The sequence below is a fragment of the Spea bombifrons genome, chromosome 2 (assembly GCF_027358695.1).
Source record: "Spea bombifrons isolate aSpeBom1 chromosome 2, aSpeBom1.2.pri, whole genome shotgun sequence".
In the NCBI taxonomy this organism is placed as follows: domain Eukaryota; kingdom Metazoa; phylum Chordata; class Amphibia; order Anura; family Pelobatidae; genus Spea; species Spea bombifrons.
In genome coordinates this window covers 83456121-83476688 of record NC_071088.1, presented here as the reverse complement: position 1 = coordinate 83476688, position 20568 = coordinate 83456121, and the positions used below count along the sequence as shown (strand labels likewise).

At 39.5% G+C, this 20568-nt stretch overlaps 1 protein-coding gene across 4 annotated transcripts in view; it reads right to left on the bottom strand.

The window, feature by feature from the left end:
- Positions 1-20215, bottom strand: part of MSI2 (musashi RNA binding protein 2) — a 272035-nt gene extending 251820 nt beyond the window's left edge. For 2 of the 4 annotated variants that reach the window (XM_053454977.1, XM_053454979.1), the window contains exons 1-5: positions 19924-20215; positions 19506-19546; positions 19139-19220; positions 18066-18150; positions 14442-14483 (exon numbers count right to left, since the gene is read on the bottom strand). In XM_053454977.1, coding sequence (XP_053310952.1) covers positions 14442-14483; positions 18066-18150; positions 19139-19220; positions 19506-19546; positions 19924-19985 — 312 coding nt within the window. In that variant the 5' untranslated portion in view covers positions 19986-20215. The remainder of the gene's footprint in view (positions 1-14441; positions 14484-18065; positions 18151-19138; positions 19221-19505; positions 19547-19923) is intronic. The other 2 variants (XM_053454976.1, XM_053454978.1) reach the window with 2 other exon arrangements.
- Between the last annotated feature and the right edge of the window lie 353 nt (positions 20216-20568).

The following is a 20568-nucleotide window of genomic DNA, read 5'->3' as shown; positions in this document are numbered from 1 at the left end:
AATGTACAAATCTAGACTGCTTCACACTTGCTCTTGTCCACCCCATCTCCATAGGATGTAAACCTGAAACACCTTTAAAAAGTGTTAAGACATCAAAGCCTTTCAACCTTTGCTCCTTGTGTGATCTCACTACAGCCAAAAATGAATCCGGCCAGTAGAACACAAAATGGGAGAGTTGAGTGTTCAAACTTTTACGCTTCTGGGCAAATCATGCAAGATTTCACTACAAAAAAGCATTGTATTCAGCAGAGTAGCTGGAACCGCATCTTTATGTTTGGTCTTGGAAGGTTTTTTTTTCAGCCCCTCGCTCATTATGTTACAATCTTTAAATTATTCACAGAAAGAAAAGTCGAAGAAAAGCAAAACCCCTTAAGCACTCGCATCCCCACAGCAGCACTGAACACTGTGGTCCTGTGTGGTCATCAGAGAAAAAGAAAATTCTGCAAATTCATCAGCGCCACCCATACATAGATCAAGAACTGTATGTAATCATGGCAGCCCTGCATCAGTAACTAACCCCTTCTTTCCCCATTCCACCTGTGCGCAAACCTCATTAATGTCACTCAACATCAGTGTTTGCTACAGTAGTTTCTCCTGAACTTTACTCCTCTGCATCAGCTTGAAACCATTCCCATTGTTAGCACAGCGCAGGATTCTGTGGGAAAGTTTTTTTTTATTATTATCATAGAGGATCCTTCTGGGGGCCTCTTTCTTTGTAAAGTTTCTTCTTGTAAACTGTGGCCACTGCCTCCATCCCTCCCTTTCATTTCTCTTCCTGAGCAGGCACAAAGCCCAAGGGGTTTACAGAGAGCAATATTAAAAAAAGAAAACACGTGTGAGAATTTCACTGACCATGGGAGTCCTACCAAGAATGGGTGGCTTAAGGAGATTAGAAAAAAATCTTTAATAAATTGCAAGGCGAAGGTTGGGGGGGGTGTGCAAGGACACAAAAATTCCTTAAATTTGCAAAAACTAGCCAACTAATCAAATGTGTTGATAGATTGCAGCCTCTTAATAAAAAAAAAAAAATGAAGTTTGTGTCTAGTCCTAAGCCCAACTCTCCGTAGGAATTTGGTAACTATTCGGTAACTCAGACCTTTAATAAAATACAGTAGCTCGTTTTCTTATACCGACTTGCTCCATCTGTAAAAGATACGTACGGTATATAGTTTACGGTACACTTCTGCAAATGGATCAAAAAAGTTTTGGACAACAAATCTAATTTGATGCCCTGTTTTGTTGTAAAATGCCCCCCTCCGATTTTTGTCCAAATTAAATTGTCACTCACCCTAATTTACTCTCTCTTGCTCTTTTCGGATGCTCTCTGAATGTCTCCCTACCTTCTCAGAGAACCGCTACCGAGAGGTGCAGAAACAGACGAAGAAGGCATACACAAGGAGCAGAGGACAAAGAAAGAAGACACATGGAACAGCAGACAAAGAAAGAAGACAGAACAACAAGATGCAAGAAAAGAAGCTAAGCTGTATGGCAAGGAGACAGGCGACAGGAACATGGAAGTGGCCGGCAGTGAAAGTATGGAGACATTCAGAGAGAGTGAATGAAAGAGTGAAAGAACCAGCAAAATCAAAACAAAAATTTGGGGCTCTTTGCATTATTTTTATTTGTTTTGTTAGGGGGGCATCCTCATTTTCAGAAATTTGTACAAATCTACAAAATTGGCAAATTTTGTAAAAATTGATGCAGGAATGCATACCAGGTTTCCAGAGAATAAACTGCACACTGCCCAACCATACATACTTTTGTTAATCAGAGAAAAGCTAAAACTTGGTCAGGATTTGGACCTTTGGGAACTTCCTTTGACAGACGATTTAAATTAAGGCAAACAAGTAGAACGTAAAGACAAACAGGAGAGAACACACTCACAGAGCAATTTTCTGATCCTGGCAGAGTTTAGAAAGGAAAGTCAACACAACTATATTTATTCTAGTTGCTGGCTGTACATTCGGAGGACGAGCCACTCTGACACAAGCTGGATACACACTACAGTGATGACGGCTTATAATAAATACAGTTTTATATATATATATATAAACCCACATATATACATACACATGTATAAAATCAATCCCTAAATAATCATTAAGGATATTGTTCTGCCCCTACTATGGACCCTATCTTCATTCAGACTTCACTTAACTTTTTACATCTCCGTACACAAAATTTATATGGGGGGGGTTAAATAAGATGGCAATGGCAGCCATACCTCAATAAAAAAGTCACACATCAGCATGCACCAATGAGTGTACTGTGTTTGAGTGTACAGATTTTACCCTATGCAATCGGCTATGTATAATTTAGCACAGTACAATGTTCATGTTGATTTGTTTTTCCCACCTACAAGTATAAGGTGTTCAAATATTTTGGAACATAAAAAGTGCTAAGTAAAATTAATATTAAATTTGAGAAATGACTCATTTTCATATATCCCAAAAATGCCCCCCTTCCAGAAAGCCATCTGAAGTTTGGTGTCACTAAAGAGCCGTACAAGGTATCAATGAATCTAAGCACAAGAATATTAGTCATATTCTAAAAATATTGACAATCCTCATTTTGTTTACAGTAGACAAAGTCATGGGATGGAGATTGGACAATTTTAACATTAAAGAGCTCTTTTTAAGGGTCCGCATCTACTGAAATGAAAATAAATAAGCACTAAACGAGCCAACAGTAAAATCCTGCGCCATGCAGCATGGGATTTAGTTCAGCTTTGCAATGTTTTTTGTATCCTGTATACTTCATATAGCAGAATGCCATTTTTTAAATAGATAAATACGAAAAAACTATTTAATCACTCACAGAATGGCTTTCGTTGCATTTGGAGAAGACGACAATGATGCCGGGGACTTGTGAAAAGAAGCTGCTAACGCCACAGAAAGTAATATTAAGCTTCTATATGTATTAATTATTCAATGTAACTGTCATACTTTCAAAAATATATGGAATTCTTTGAATACGAGTGAATACAGTTGATCTCCTCCCTTTTTTACTTGTTTCCTACATCTATGATGAGCCAGACCACAAAATCGCATCTGATGAAAAGATGAAAAATGCAGATGTTTTCTAGGAGGTAACCAATAGGCGCCACAAACAAACAAACAAAATGGATCAAATTTGTCCCACAAAGGCTGAAAAATACTCCAGACATTAAAACAGCATCGGTCCTCAGCATACGCATTTCCAGCACAAAGGAAGAGGTTACAAATACTTAACGGAGACATAGAATAAGCCTTGGCCATTATAACATAGAAAAGCAAAGGGTCTACAATTCAGAGTATGGGGCCAAGGGATACTGACGGTAACAGGATCTACAAACTCAGTCTATAAAATATAATTGAATGCACATAAAAACGTGGCAAGTGGCAATGCAGCCTATAACAGAAGAAACAATAGAGGTGACCTTTAAATATCATAGTGCACTCTGTCAATTTGTCTTGTAATGCTTCCTACACACACAATGTGAGATCTGCAGGGGATTTCGCAACCTGATTATATATACGCATGCACACGTGTGACATATATATATATATATACACACACACACACACACATATATATACATATACACACACACAGGTATTTACTGTATTATAGTGCAAAAACATCCTAAAGCCGTGTTCACAGAAGCAGTTCCCAGGAAAGACATTGGTTTAGATATGCTTAAAACCATAAGAAAGATAAAAACAAAAAAAAATAAAAATCACATATCGTACGTCAGCGGCTGTGCTTTTAAATGCACTGCAGCCTCCTCTCAATCCAATGGGTTAACAGATTGTAGAAGAGCTCAGGGGATGAAACAAAATCCCTGAAAGCCTCTCAGTGTTAACCTCTTCCCTGCACGTATCCCACAGTTCTAGCCTAATCCGACAGCAGGAGTTTTGTTTAATTCCAGCACAAAAAGTGTTAATTCCGGTCTCTATCCAAGCCGGATACCCAAGGACGTCACAGCTCCCACTCCCAACAGCTGAAATGAAAGCTGAATCAAGCACGCCAAGCGTGCAATGACCGGAAAAGCAATCAATCTGTGGAAGCAACAGCAGAGACTTAGTCCATGAACTTGGGGGGTAAGAACGCGTTACATTCCAGTGTTTCAGGGAACCGCCGTGAACGCTGGCCTTTGCAATACGCAAGTATAAGACTGCATGCTGCTTTAAAGACCAACGCATAGGAAACACCAAACCGCACGCCTGTTTACCTTCACAGAGCTGGGATTCAATGTGTCTTGGCTTCTGGGAGCCAAAGGGTTAAAAAACAAATGAAGCCAAACCGCAGAAGCAATTAATTGTATGCCAGTCATATTGGGACACCTGACGAGAGCGGCTTCACACAATGTGTATGCAAGTCCCTATGATCAGCTGTTTGCTGCGTCCAAGCTCTGCTTTCCTACCATGACTTCATAGAAATAGTTTCCAGTAAGGGAAAACATTTTTTTAAGCTACACAGTGAGCTTCTTCACTCAGAAAAGTGTAAACAGAAAGTACCTAATGAATATGAGACGTTTCCCTCCTCCCACATGTGTACTCTTGAGTTTGCCTTCTATTCCTAGGGAACCTGGCCGCTGTAGTAATCAGATCCTCTCATAAAAGAGTGTATGACGGAGCTCGCCCCGTGCTCAGCTACCGATCACTGCAAACGCAAGCCGGGTGACGGCAACCCAGATGTGAGCGGTTTTACCACACTCAATGCCAAGGCTTAGAAGCCAACGAGGAAGAGTGGGGCTTCATAACAACAACATTGGAAGCTTCATTCATTGTTCCAAGAAGCCTTGTCCCTGTTTCTAGAAAATGCCTTGCCTGTTCCAGCAGCAGGATTCTGTTCATGCCTTTCCAAAACCGAATGCTTAATTGGCGCTAGACATATATATATATATATATATATATATATATATATATATATATATATATATATATATATATATACATATATATATATATATATATATATACAGACACACCAGAAAAGAGAAATGAAAAGGTCTTTGTTCCTGAGGCCAGGGGTTACAGTTTAATTTCCTAGAGAAGTAACTGACGGCCTGTGCTACAATGTTGAAGTTCACCTCTAGGCTGAAGTTACTAGAGACAAAACCCGGTTAGGTTCCAGCGGGGTACTGGCTGACAGCAGCGCTTACCCCTAGGAAGCCAGTTATTCTGCAGCTGTACCGACTGGGGAAAATGTCCAGAAACTGTCAGTGTCCCCAATTAATGTAGGCGACAGTGAACCGTCAGACTGAGTGCGAAAGCAAATAACCTTCACTTCTTTCCATGGTCATTCACTAACTGATGACATTTCAACATTTCTTAACCCATTCCCTGCTTAAGTCTCTACACAGCTTGAGGATGCCGAGGCTCCGAATGATGCAAATATAACGTAGTAATGGGCTTTTGGGGTTTAAAAAAAAAATTACAATTCAATTAAAAAAAAATCCTTAGGGTAGATCCAATATATAGCATGGTTTGTCAATCCCCAGTCACTAAAGCCAGTGGCATGTGATTGTCTTACACCTCACTGGCACATTATCTCTGCTTTCACTCATCCATAGGAGGCTACACATGATGCTCTGTATGACGCTGCCGACAAGCCTGCGAAGGTCATCTGAAAATAGGGAAGGAATTCTCTGCTCTTGTAAACCTGCCATTTACCGCTCACTAACCAATTTGCATCGTCATGGGGTTTTGCTTCTCTCTAGCAAATCTAAAAGGGAGGGGGATATGAAAGGAAAAAGATTACCACTAAAAAAAATAAGGCATACGTATCACTGAACAGTGTGTGCGCTTACATGGATAGCAAACATTTAAACCACGTATATGTGAATACCATTTTACATAGAAACAAAAATAACACATTGGAAACACACCACATCTATCCAATTATATAATGCCAACAAAGCGTGTTTATTTATCTGCATGTAACAATTAGACAAAGACATTCGAAATGCAATGTTCTTCAGCACACCGAGGGCAGCAATTCTACTTTCTCAGCATGTAAAAGACACACATAATTTAAAAGCTCTGCCTCTATGTTGGACCCACTGCACCCCACGGAATACCATTAAGGAGATCAGCGCTGCCCTCCTCCTCGACGGGAATAGTCATGTTACCTCGTGCCACAGCTTATCTCTATCAGGGAACCATCTCGTGCGCACCATTTTACTATTTTTTTTTAAAAGATGATATTCCTGTCCTGAATTCCTCTCCCTTCAACCCTGGCAAAGACCACCAGAACCAGTGATCAGCTTAACAGGGGGAGGTAAAATAATGCAAATCCTAAGAAATTGATTATATACACAAACATTCAGGAAAAAAATGTAGGAGTTAAGAACATCAGATCAGCTTTATCATGAGAAAAATATGTCCCTGTGCGCTGTAATATATTTCTGTATGACGCAGATCAACAGCATGGATGGGTCACCACTGGCTCCAGCGCTGGCCTGATTTCCTCTCTGCTCACACTTCAGTAAAACAAGGACTGACCCCAGAAGTAATAATAAATATTTATATATAGATACAGATCAAGGATACTCTTACCGTCATTATCAAACATACAAACACTCTGAAAACACATTGCAAGCAAAAATGGAACATACTACTGCAGCCGTATCCGTTTGCCCTGACGTTGGCACTTGTGGCCATGCAGGGTAATGGAAGACTGAGTGTGAAAAAAACATCCATGACTCGCCATGATTCAGTTTCTAAAAGAACCTCTACGAATGGATTGAAAAATTTAATAAAAAACATACAATAACAAAGTATTCATCGCCAATACAATAAACACCAAACACTGAACAAATCTCTCAGCCCTAGAAACAAGCAAAAGAACAGCTACTTAACCAAGTGACTTCAGTCATGAGTACATACTCCATTTCTTAACTCCCTGGTGGCTAAAGAGTGTGCTGCATGCCACCCTGGAAGGAAGTCCGATAAGCTAGCATGAAATAATACTCAAATGGAAGCAATGTGATCCCACAGAAACCCATCTGACATGGGAGGGCAATATGCAATTTCAAAAACACTCTGTACAACGGGTGGCAATGGGCCACCAGATACCAAAATATCAGCTAGACCTCAATACAACATGCGCACAGAGCATGTTGGGTGTTGAAGAAAAAAATAAAATGGGCTGTAAAAGGTATCCCAGCTTAACATCCTTAAGCATTAGAGTACACATCAGTATCAGTGCTATGTAACCACCAGATAATATTCAATATACCACCACATTAACGTCACAACGACAAGAAGTCAAAAGTGCACAAATGCTTGTAGGAGAGAATATTAATAAGACTCCCCTGCATGCATCTGGAAGGAATATAAAAGTATATCCTGGTCTGGAAGATATATAACGAACGCCTGTTTTCAATTGATTTTTAATATGAATATTGTTAGTGATCTAGACAATAAAAAAAATGTAAAAAATAAAGAAAGAAAGAAATAAAGAAAGAAAAGTTGCAGATGTGATAACACGAGATGAACCGTCTGCAGTTACTTGGATCTGCTCCTTTCAGGATGACAGCCGATCCCCAACTCTGAAGGTAGGTGGGCAAACAGCAGAAGCAGGCGAGTGTACCCAGTGTCTGCGCTCATTCTTACGACATCTCACTTCCTGGCAGGCAGGCAGGATCTGGAAGAGCTGCCTGCCAGGAAGTGGGCAGAAGCCAACGGTACCCAAAACAAGCAATGTTTTCACCATTCAGTTACACGGAAAGAAAGGTATCAGCAAGGCACACTATTAACGCAATACTTTCAAACTTCCTAAGGGCATGTAGCCTGGTGGAATTTTCCATCCCTGTGTATATGTACTATTACCAAAGATTACCACTACCAGCCAGAACACCACAAGGCTAATATTACTGCTGCTTTTTCTACTGCTAGTAAAGAAAGTTAGAAATAAACAAACCATTCCATTTATTCAATATCATGGCCTATAAAACGTTGCGTAAACAGGGCCCGAAGTAACTGTAAAATGCACCTGTTATAAAACCAGCAGGAAATTCAAAATATACCTTTGTATAACAATAATAATTTCCTACTTGCTATTTCAGCATTGCAACTATGTGACAGAAAATCCAACACTTTAAGGTTAACCAATTCTTGTTTATTAGGGAGTTTTTTTCCTATAATATTATTGCACTTTAAATCGGCATATATTCTATGTGACTTCTGCAATTTGCATAAACTTTGGTAACTGCATTTTGGCACGCAAAACAGAAACAAACTTAGAATTAGAACTTAATATGCCCTCAATGTACCCAAAAAGTTTCCAAATTACGGCACTGCATTTGTAAAGTTCATCCGGTGATTTCGGGCTTATAAAGTCTGTATTGTTTAACAAGCTCGCCATTACAAAATACAGTCGGCGCAATTCAATCCTAATCATAAATAAAAACCGCACCGATGCTTATGCATTTAAACATGAGGGAATCTGCTTGATGCAAACGGGTTAATTGAGCGTCATCAATCTCTATAGGCCCAGATCTATTCAGTTAATAAAATGCAACTGTACTTCAGTTTAAAACACCGAGAATTTACTGCTCAGCTGGGATAAATGAACTGCCGAATCCAAAAACCCTTAATTCCACAGGCTTTAGCAGCTAATTAAAAACGGGTCAAAACAGGTTTTTTATTTATGAGATATATTAGGGAATATTGAGACAGAGCTAATTTTAGTCTTCAACAGCAGTTAATCGCGTCTTGTGCTACTCCATGTATTTCCTCAATCACATGCCATATATTATACCATTAATACATGTATTTGGTAATCTACAAGGAGGTTATGAACCAAAAATTAATAATTTAGCTCTGTCAGCTCAGGAAAAAAAAAAAATCTCATAAAGCACAACGTCTAATTTCCCAGAGAATAAAGCGATTAAATCAGAGCTATGACATACCACAAAGAGTTAAGCCCTTCTGCGTAAAAACTTTTTAATAGACACGTCTCTTAGCTGCAGCTCCAAACAAGTTTTTTTGGGTCTTATTTACCGCCGTTTCACAGGTGTCGCTCCAAAATATGTTTTAACAAACAAGGACATTCGGAATTTAATTCTGAAGTGAACACACAATAATGGCAGCTTTGAAACCTCATCCCAGTTTGAACAATGTCCAGCTAGTACACAAGGCAGCAATTCTCCCCTGAAACGGAGGAGGAAGCTTCCCATAGGTAACGTAGACCTGTGGCAGATCTTCCTTGTAAATGTAAGAAGCTGGACTGCTTTCAGAGCCCTAGAACATTATAAATATCCCAAGAACACTATGTATGTGCGCACACGCATTTTAATCATTAATGTGTCTAAGGGGACCTATAAGTTACTATAATACATTTACAGTGTTATGAAGTTTTACGTGTCCCAGCAGTAAAAGAGCATAAAATATACCACGCGTGTAGTTTTCTTCTGGATGTGTGCATCACGGTTTTATTTTTTAACACGATCATTGAGGAGCCGTATTAGTTCCATAGGACAGAGTGCTGCGAGATTACTTTAGGCCACATTCCAACAGAATGCTTGATTACTTCTACGACTGGGGAATTCATCCATCCATCCATCCATCTATCCAACTTCTTGTAAGTAGCTCAGTAAACTAGAGTCTAAAGAGTGGAGGCTGTTGGGTGTCCTTCTTAATAACAATACTACACGGATGCTAAAAGGGCCAGGCCTACAGCAAGTTGCCCTTCAATAATAAATGGACAAAAGCAACCACAACTGTCAAAACATATTTGTAAAATGTTTTCGATGTGAGCTTCGATGTGAACCAAGATGTAGAGTAGGACTCTCGTCAAAAGAAAAGGGAATAGAGTGATGAAACCTCCTACGAGGAACATGTATTACAGCCAAGAAGGCTCGTGCACAGGCAAGATCCAGCAATGTATTTTCTACATTCTATTTAATAATTAAACCGGTGCGGTCTTATCTTTCTTATACATTTACTCCTCAGGTTTGTGTTCTGCTAGTTGCAGAATGTATCAAAGCAAACCCGCAGGGAACGATACGCTTTAAGCAACGTGGAGAAGACAGAATGCAGACGTACATTACTGCGCTCTTCTAATGTACGGATGGTTTTAGAAAACACTTATAAGAAAGCTAAAAGCTACGAGCCGTTGTTTACCAAACTACCCCCCCTGTATTCTCAGTGGATTTGGCAAAACCAGAAATGGAAACTTGAAGATTAAATCACAGAAGATTAAGTAGTTTATACAATAATCTCATTATAATCTATTCACAGTTCAAATACAACAGAGGAGGTGTATGGAAAACAATGCTATTTTAAGATACAGTTTCTTAAAACAAATAATTACTTCCCAAAAGAGAAGAAGAAAAAGTACCAGTTTTTGTAAGAAATAAAACATGGATAGCTTTGCTGTAAATTGTATTGTTTAGAGGTGAACACCATCTCTCGGTTTTTATCACCCAAAGAATAATCGCCCAAAAATATTGCAGTGACACAAATTTAGGAATTAGGGCTCTGGAGAAAAAACACAAAAGGGGGCAGCATATACAAGCCTGTTCTATTTATAATTCCCACTGATTTAATTTCCGTGTCTGTAAGGCATGTCTAAATTTGTCTGAGTGGGTTTTTACACACTAGTTATAGAAATTCATGCACTAGTTAATCCTAGCGAGAGAAAGACACCTAAAAATTACAATCACTTTTCTACTTTGATGCAGCGGAGCTCTGAAGTCTACTAATCATATTTTACAGCGACATACTGCGTCGCGACTGCTCCGTGTTAATACATAACCCGCAAAGCATCAACCGCGTGATCAACCAAGAGGTTACTCCAGCACAACACAATGATAAACATCATCCCACACACAAAACTGGATGACAGCGACCAAACGGGCAGAAGCCAACAGTGCTCCACCGTGCCATCCGCACACCCACCTGCTACAAAGTCTAACATGCTAGTGCAAGAATGAGGGGCTTACTATCATCATAGATCATTTCTATCGTAAATTATCCAAAAATTACTTTGCCTTTAAGTAAATCACCATTAAAAATGCACTTGTGACCTGACCTAATTCCTTACAGCTCCAAGACATGGATGTCAATAGGTCATAATAAAGCTATATGAAGATTTATATTCACGTCATGATACAGAGTTTACAAGATAATCATATTCTCTGCTCCGAGGAATAATTACTTAATGGCTAGACAGGAGCAAAATTAAACTTCTTATCACACACCCATTTAGCAGAGAAAGCAAACCTTAAATATTCACTTTCCATGGAGTGTCTGATACAAAGAACAGACACAGTGGAGAAGAGGTGTGCAGAATGACATTCCATGTCAGTAAAGGAAGCAATACATGTCAACCTTTCCACCCTTAGCACAAAGCCATGAATACAATTTACAATATAAACCCCTTATATTTCTGTGCCGGCAAACTATGGGGCGTCATATGGCATGTATTGGAAAAGAGAAAAATAATCATGCACTTATATATATATATATATTACATTTATCTATTTCTCATTATTTCTTACCAACTGATAACATACATAGGTCACCTGGCTCTGCATAAATCTGTATACCTATTATCTCCGTCAAACAGCAAACCTGCAACTTTAAGGAACAAAAAATGCAACACTAATCCGACAACATAATCCTGCAGCTAAAACACAAGCTGCCCGGCACACAAATAACCAGGCTTTTTTCTCCTCTCTAATTAATATTGCTGGAGGTAAGAGAGGAAAGACAGACTTATTCCGCCTGACTTATGCAGGGGTCTAAAACAGAAGAACAGAAGCGGCCGCTGTGTGGCAGGCAGTGGTCTTAACCCTTCGTAGATCACAGGTGGCTGGGATGCTTCTTCAAACAGGAGCTCCAACTGGACACATCTCTAGACGGTGAGGGAAATGGCGGCGATCTTCCAACCCTCATAAAGCAAACCCCGACGGATACACCAAAACGTTTAAGTTTACCGATTTATCATACAAAGAGTGAAATAGGGCTCCAGGAACATCAAGGGCTTAACGTGTTTTGACGCCAAATACGCCCACTTAATCATAGACCAGGTGTCACAGTCGAATTTTATAGCAAAAATACTTCGATAATTTAATCAGGAACACAACCTGAACCCATTAAATAGTGAAAACTATAGTGAACGATAGTTAAATAGTTTCATTACCCCTATTATAGCAGTGCTTCAGAATGTGCTGGACCTATATCAATAAACGCGATGTAAACTCAAATTAAATGGCCTGGCTAGTGGCTACGCATTCCTCCTGTATATTAGAAAGCTTTTTTTCAATTATAGTACACACTCCAACCACATAAAATCATTAGAAAGCCGCCACCTACTATTCCATGGGGCGATACGGAAGACTAAATCAGTTTATGCCAATTGGGTAATTAGTTATGTAGTTTTTTGTTTTTAATAAAGCCTTAGTACTGCGGTGATAAAGTAGTCTGGAAAACTTGAACCATGTATTTCTAAGACAAATTACATTCGTGAAAAAACAAAAAGGCACGGACTACAGAAAGCACAGTAAATACATTTAATGAGAAGTTATACAACAGGATCATTTACAAAAATATACGGTACTTATACAGAAAGTCAATTACCTCAAGTTTTTTTTCCCTTTAAATCATTTTATATATTTTAGCTTTAAAAGGGGGAAAGAATTGAGTTCAAAAATACAAGCCCACGTTACATTATAAAAAAAAACCCAAAGCAGGCACTATTGAAAAATTGATTTTAGGAGCTGCTCATTGAGATGCACTTTATGTAGTTTACAGGGAATATGAAACAAACAATAGGGCAGAGTAACAAAAAAGGTTTGTAGCAGAGTTCGTATTAGGTCTTATGGAACTTGACAAACTTATATGCTTGTCCTACCAAGCTCAGCTGAACTCAGCACCTCCCAATATGTTTAACTTGACCGATCTGAGCTGCCAACAGGCTTTGAGGAGTTAGAAGCCACATTCAGGAGTGGGGTTACATTCTCTTTAATGAATGCTCGACGAGAACCAACTCACAAGTGAACTCAAGTTTAAGTGAACAGACTACACAAATGTCATTTTGGTTATCCTCAAACGATACTATAGCAGAATATGATGGCACTATAGAAATAATAATAGTAATATGCACGGAGAGTGAGCCAGGAATAGCCCAAATGTTGCTTATATTTAGTGTTGCTTCACAAATAATTTGCCATAAGACCATAAATTTGAGAAGACATATGCCAGCAACTCTTCTTGGTACCACTTATACCAGTATTAATGTACAGGAAACATAAAAAATGTAAGACATACAAACGTCATACTTCAAAACTACAAAAACCTTATAAAATTATAAAGCCACAACATCTGAGAACCATCAAAGCCAAGTCAACAGAGATTGCAGTAAAATGCATACATGATACTGTCTCCAATTCCGCAAACCCTGTAGTAGGGAAAGTAGAGGTTTAAGGTTACTATGCGCAAAGTATAGTGGGCTTCCAGACATTTAAGATTTATATTATAGATACTATATAATATCCATGTAATCTATTGCTGCAAGAAGAAGGAACATTCAACAATGTCCCCACTTAATTATGGAAGTGACCCTTGTTCTAAGAATGTTCTCTACATGCAGTGTTTATTATGATGGGGCAACAATTATATTGCTTTTAAGAACACCTAAAATATGGCCCCCTTAGGGGAGCGGTGAGCGTGTTGTAGGATGCCCAAACAGTTATGGTGTTTGATGAACTCATGTTCACACAAACGCTCTCTCATGCCGGGGTGTTTCACACCTCATTTTCTACTATGGTCAGGGGGCCAGAGACAAGTACTTTCTGCAGTCAGCCATCTACAATAAGTCACATCTAACTCAACTATAAAAAATAGTAAGTTATTTAATTTATGTTCCTACAGTGGCATAAACCCGCACTGCAAAATAATAAGTTCATAATCATTACTTTTGTCCAGTATTAGACTGCTTTGTTCAAGAATGATTTTATGTATAACCAAAGGCAGATCCAGATTCCTTTATTTAATTATTTTTAGTAGAACTTTTATACTCCCTGATCTCTACATATTCACTGTGATATCTCACTTTTAATAAGGAATACCTCAAGAAGAGCCTTCTCAGGTGTCTAATATCACCTATAGTAATACAAAAATTTGAACAGACCTCCCTGCACAGCCACCAAAATCAGCCAGCAGCCAATCCATCTTAGTAGGGTGGTAAATAAACCTGTAAGCTGTAGTATACCAGGCACACTGAACAATGATATAGCTTTCAACTACGTAGATCCAGCAAGCAAGCAGTTAAAGCAGGGCCTCACAATACGGCTCTCCTGTAGTTTCAGCCATATGCTGATACCCTTAAGACGCCATGCGCTTCAGCTTTAAAAGCTTTCATCTCCAATTCCCTGTTTGAAACAAGAACTGCTCGGTAACAATGACTCTCTGTGTGCTGAAAATCCTATTATTGATCCACCTACTTACCTTAGGCTGTGCTCTTCTGGGAAATGCAACTTTAGGGTCAATCTACAGGGAAGGGAAAAAAAATTAACCAGTTAGTGGTTTGTAGTGTTAACATTTAAGCATTTAGATTAATGGCTCATTTTTAAGACATGCTTTCTTTACAATTACTTCTCAACAACACGTGAGTGCTCACTATAAAAGTCTACAGCTCTGTTAAAGTCAGGGGAAGGTTGCTATTATAAGGGTGACGACCACAAAGCTAACATGGTCTGTCAGTACCTTACAGAAATGACATTGAACTCCCGGGTACACAAGAGACTGAATTATATCTGTATAACAAAGTACTTCTCTCTCCCTCAGCATGTTGAACAGATGTTTGTGCCCCATAGCTACAAACTAAAAGTTATTTGCATGGATTTCATAATGTACCACACTGCAGATGGGTTAGCAAACAATCCGGGATGGAAACCTTTACCTCGAAGGCTTTAGACAGCAAATCCAACCATAGCCATACGCTCCAGCCAGACAACACAACGTGACAAGGGGGCTTCGTACACAGCAGTGTGGTGGGGAATAGTGTCACCAAGTGACTGTTTAATACGCACATCTCAGCCACCATTACCTGCTTCAATACATAAATCCCTTCAACTGCTAAAAAAACAACATGTAGGCTATTACACTGTAGTCATAAATAAGAGGATTTCCCCCCGGAGGACGTGAAATAAGCAAATGTTGTGGCTGGCAAGATACTAAGTGTAAGCCTTCAAATGTTTTTGAGATAAACATACAGATCTAAGAGGCTCTAGACACAAATCTGTTACAAAATAATTTTCCTTCTGCTTTCTTGGAAATCAGAATCATGTATCCAATTATGATATATATATGTTGGTGCTTTATTTGATCCAGCTGAACACGCTGAAACCGATTTAAATGATTTCCCATTGATTATTTGTATCATTATTTTAATGAATGGATCAGAGCTGAATGACAGTGGCTAAATGGTACCGACTCTTAACTGTCCAGGGCAGTTATTTATAAGCAGACAGCAATAATGTGTACTCTGGTTCAACGTAATATGGCATCAGAATTATGCTTAAAAGTGAATATAAATCTAAAGATACAAAACAGATTCATTATGGCAGAAAAAAAGGCTTTTAAAAAGGTAGTTTTTTGTAACGGACGCCCAAAAACTTTGATCTTAAAACACATATGTGGCTTGTGGCAAAGTGGTTTACATCAGTAAATGTACTTTGTGAGGTTTTGCACAAATTGAGACATTTAATGTAAAAAAGGAATAATTAAGCTTGATATTTAGACATTGCCTTTAAACTCAGAGCTAGGAAAGATTGTGGTGCTGTCTCATAAGGGGTTAATAGATCTACAAACATCTGCGTGCATTGTATCTTACAAAATGAGCCATTGACCTTTCTTTATTTGCTCTCTCTTGGTTTTAATAAGACAGCAGCAATAGAAAAATGTTGAAGCATCTTGAGAAGCATTTCACATCATCATCATCATCATCATCATCACAATGTCTACCAATACAGTCCAGCACCTTCTGAGGTGCACGTCTACAGAACGAATGCAACAGGTGAGAATTTTCCAGTCAGCAAGCCGAAAACACGAGCATTTAGCTGCTCTGTTCTGCTACGAGACAAATCTGAGAAACCAAATGCGAATCCTAGAAGGGAGGGCAAAACCTTGTGCTGCACGTCCTACAGACACAGCCTTGTTCATTTAAAAGGGGGCAGCAATAGAATACATAATAATATAATTGAGGAAATTAAATTGGATATGCACCATAATATTTGTGAAACCCATGGACAATCATTATATATTATATATAAATCCCCTATATGATGCCCTTGTTTTATCACTAAAATTGTTTTGTTCATACAATGATCCCCGGTGTAAAATCCTTTCCACTAGCAAGGACCTCGGCTACATGGAGGCCTCTCACCTTTTGCACCAATCTGCTACAATTACATACAATAAACATCTACCAACAAATGAACGAGTTAGTCAGACAAAATCTACTTACTGTATCTACAAAATCCTCTAGAAAAAAAAGGGCTATGATACTATTTCTGAGGTACGTGGGCCATTACCTAAAATCAAAGCTTTTAACGCAAGCGTAAACAAGAGCGGTGATTCCGTGCCAAAACCCAACCGAGCTGTCTCCTGCACTGAATGTTGAAACACGAGTCAAAGGCTAGGTAAAGCCACATCAAAATCATCAAGAACGAGCTGATGAATTATCCTACACACAAACACAACACTAGCACTTTTTGTGATCAGCCTTGCAAAAGAACCCTTCCCTTACTCCAAATTAAGCTTTCCATTAGGAAAGAGATAAGAAATTATTTTGATGGAGCATGCTTTGTTGTTAATACCCACACACATATTAAATTATATATATATATATATATATATATATATATATATATATATATATAATTATATATACACACATATATATATTCTGCAGGAGAATACATCACTAACTTGCTTAGCCATTAAAGAAAGACATTCTGTTCCATTTAAAATGTAATAAGTGTAATTAATAGGTGGAGTGGTAATGGGTTAGAATATGATTTAGTTAAATTAAAACTAGCGTTATGAAAAGGTGCATATTGCATTGTGGCAAAACATAAAAAGTGGGGTGTCATCAACCCTGCCACGTTTGGAATTTCATGGATGTTTCCCTGTTTGAGTCAATAATTTGAATACATACATACTTCTAATGTATACATAGAGAGACAAGCAGGAAAAAGTGTTCAAACGCACTCATCGATACAAAAGAAACAATCCAATGTATCCACAACATTTAAGTGGCGCACAGAGCAACACAGTTGCAGAGATTGTGATACTAGGCAAGCTTTACTGGCTCAGGGCTGTCTGGATGTACAGTTAAAACCTGACATTTAAAGGTTGGTAAAGAAATATCCTTTATCTAATCAGGGTAATTAGCTCACCTTTCCCTCCTCATTAGGCATGGGATGAGCAATACAAGGGCATCTTTTGTCAGTGTCCCTTCTGCAAGCTTTGTTAAGGCATAATTAAACTGGGTAATAGAGCGCAAAAAGGCTTTTTTATTTTTTCTTTTAACTTTTAGCAAACACTCAAAACTCTTGTGAGATGTGTAAAATCTTCCAGAAACCTTCACTATTCATTAAAAGCAATGCTTCTGCAAACTGATGTCTAAATTATGTATCCCAAACAGAATGTTTAAAATGTAATGGACGGGAAAAAAACTACTAATCTATGGGCCGCTTGGCCTTACACTAATTAAAACATCAATCTACAATTACTGAAGTGTCGAATTTATTTAGGGTCTTGGATGCATAAGAAGTTGACACATCCTGATTGCACACATTCACTCTAATACCGTTGTCACAGAAAACACTTATTAATAGCCCTTCATAGCAATCTTATGATTTATCTAAAGCTCCGGCTTTATTGTTATCAGAAAAAACAGCCTACCAGTTAGGCATCAGAGTGAAGTTCAAAAACTTGAACAGCTTAGGATCAACACAATGAAAATGACACTGTCACTTTAAACTGTGCTGACACAAACACGACGTTGCAGAAGGGCGCACATCAACCGATAAAAACGAAGAAAAAAGAAAAAAAAGCACAACATACCGTCTTGGAATCTAATTCATGGTGGGGTTGAGCTAACACTTTATCTACACTTGCAGGATCTGCATACGTAACGAAACCGAAGCCTCTGAAATGAGACAAAGAACAAGAGAGGTGACAATGAGAGCTAAACACAGAGCACGAGTAAACAGAAAAATAAAGAGAGAAAAAAGGACATATTTACAGGTCAAATTCACATATCAGGATGTGACATGCTGTGCAGCCTCCTGTGTTCTCAAAGCAGCCCCAGAGTAGTGGCTGGCATCGGAACACAGAGACACTGCTGTATTTAAAGAACCAAAAAACAGTCCTACGTAAACAGCTTCATAACATCACACTTCTTCAAACATCTGCGAAATGCCTCCATGCAATTCTGATTATTGGAAGCACAGAGCTATGTATGTCACGTATAACATGGAAAAATGCAAATACGCAACTGTGTACGGGAACAATTAAAAAAAATAGAAATAATAAAAAAAAATGGTATAACTTAACAAGTTCACCGAAATCACACTGTAAGAAAAATAATTCTTATTTTAAAAGGAAAAATATTTAAAAAATAAAATAAAATAAATAAATCACACCACAACAGTGATTTCAGTTCGGCAGTAGACAGTGTGGAAAAGCACACAACTCCCTCTCTGTATATACACACTGTGTGTGTGTGTGTATATAAATATATATATATATATATATACACACACATACATATATACACGCTACACAATTTGTCACATCTCACATACAGCCTACAGATTATGTGTAATTTTAAATATATATATATATATATATATATACGTACACACAAATATATACATACACACACGTCCACATAATCAGCACACAGCATGCCAGATGTGACAAATTGGATATTATTGTTCAATTCTTTCCAAATATCACAAGATTGGTGAGCTCACAGCAGGGGGGTTTTGCTGTGAGACCGGGGGTGTGACAGCGTAAAGGTATGGAGCAAGATTTCATCCCTCTGGAAGAAGATATGTAGGAGAGCAGAGAAGTTTATCAAAGCCCTACACACATTACAAGAGACACAAAAAGAAGCCGAGAGGTCGGGTTACCTGGATCGCTTCGTGGTGGGGTCCCTCATCACCATGCACTCCCGGATTTCGCCAAATTTGCTAAAATAATCTCTGAGGCTATCTGTGCACAGGCAATACGGAAAGGCATGTCAATAGGATGCTATCAGCTGTCACAGGGTACCCAGCCCACCCCTTCTCCATCCATCCCACGGAGACCCAAATAGCGATAGGGGTCGAATAGAGGACTCGGAAAGGAGAAATAAATAAATAAGGAGAGCGAGAAGTGGGAGGCAAAGAAAAAAAGAGCTTGTGCATGGAAAGAGGGAGAGAGAGCGGAGGAAAGGAGAGAAGCTTAACCCATACAACAAAGAGCCGTAAAGGAACCGGGGGGTGAGGGCTGCCTTACCTGGAGAGGTCTGCCAGCTCAGGCCGCCGATAAACATTTTACTAGAAGAGGACGAAAACACAACACAAGTGAGCACAGATGTCAGATCGGCCATTTTGACGTGTAACTTACAAAAGCTTACAGAGAGAGAGAGAGAGGGAGAGAGGGGATAGTGGAAAGAGAGATAGAGAGGGAGAGGAGAGGGGAGGGGAGGCCCCTTCTTGTCAGGGACCCAAGCACACTAAAGGTGTCACTTAACAAGCAAGAAGGGGAAACGGCACGCAACCTTTCGTGTCTCCTTCCCTGCACACTCTCTGCCCACCTTCTGCACTTGCCCTCTGGCAGGAGAAGGGGGGAGCCCGTCTGTCAAAGTGGGCTCAGTCGGGGCACATGTCACCTGAAAGCCCCCCTGTGTCATCCCATTCCCCTGTAAACTTACCCGGGGTCATGCTGAGAATCATTCGGACTCCCAGAGGTGGCCTGGCTCCCATCTGCCTCCATAATCCCTTTTTAAAATAGTTATTAAAAAAAAAAAGCAGAGGGGAGAGGAAAATTAAAAAATGAAAAGAATAAAAGAAAATTTAAAAAATAAGCAAAGCTACCCAAAGCTGTAAAGTGTGAGAGGAAAGGCAAAGCCCGGGCGCACACATAGGCACTGGCACTGCTGGGGGCTGAGTATCTCTCTCAGTCACACAGGGAGAGAGGCAGCAGCAGCAGCAGCTTAGCCAGGAGCCGCTAAGAGAATATTATTGAGCCGGGAAGAAGCTCGTCACACGTGGGATCAGCTCAGCACTGCTCTGCCTCCTCCTCCGCCCGCCCCCCGACAGGCCCTCCTCTCTCTCCCCCCCTCTCCTCACATAGCACCACCACAGACCGTGGGAGGGCTTCCACAAGGTGGCGTAGCCTCTCCGAGCCGTGACGTCATGGCCCAATCCGGCTCCGCTCCTCCTCCACCTGCCGAAGCTTCTGGTTAGTAACAGCCGTATAGCCGTATTAATCCCCGTGACGCGCTGCGCTGTTTGGACACAGAGGGATTAGAAATGTGCCTGCGTACAGCCCCTCATCGGCTCCCCCGCGGGAATTT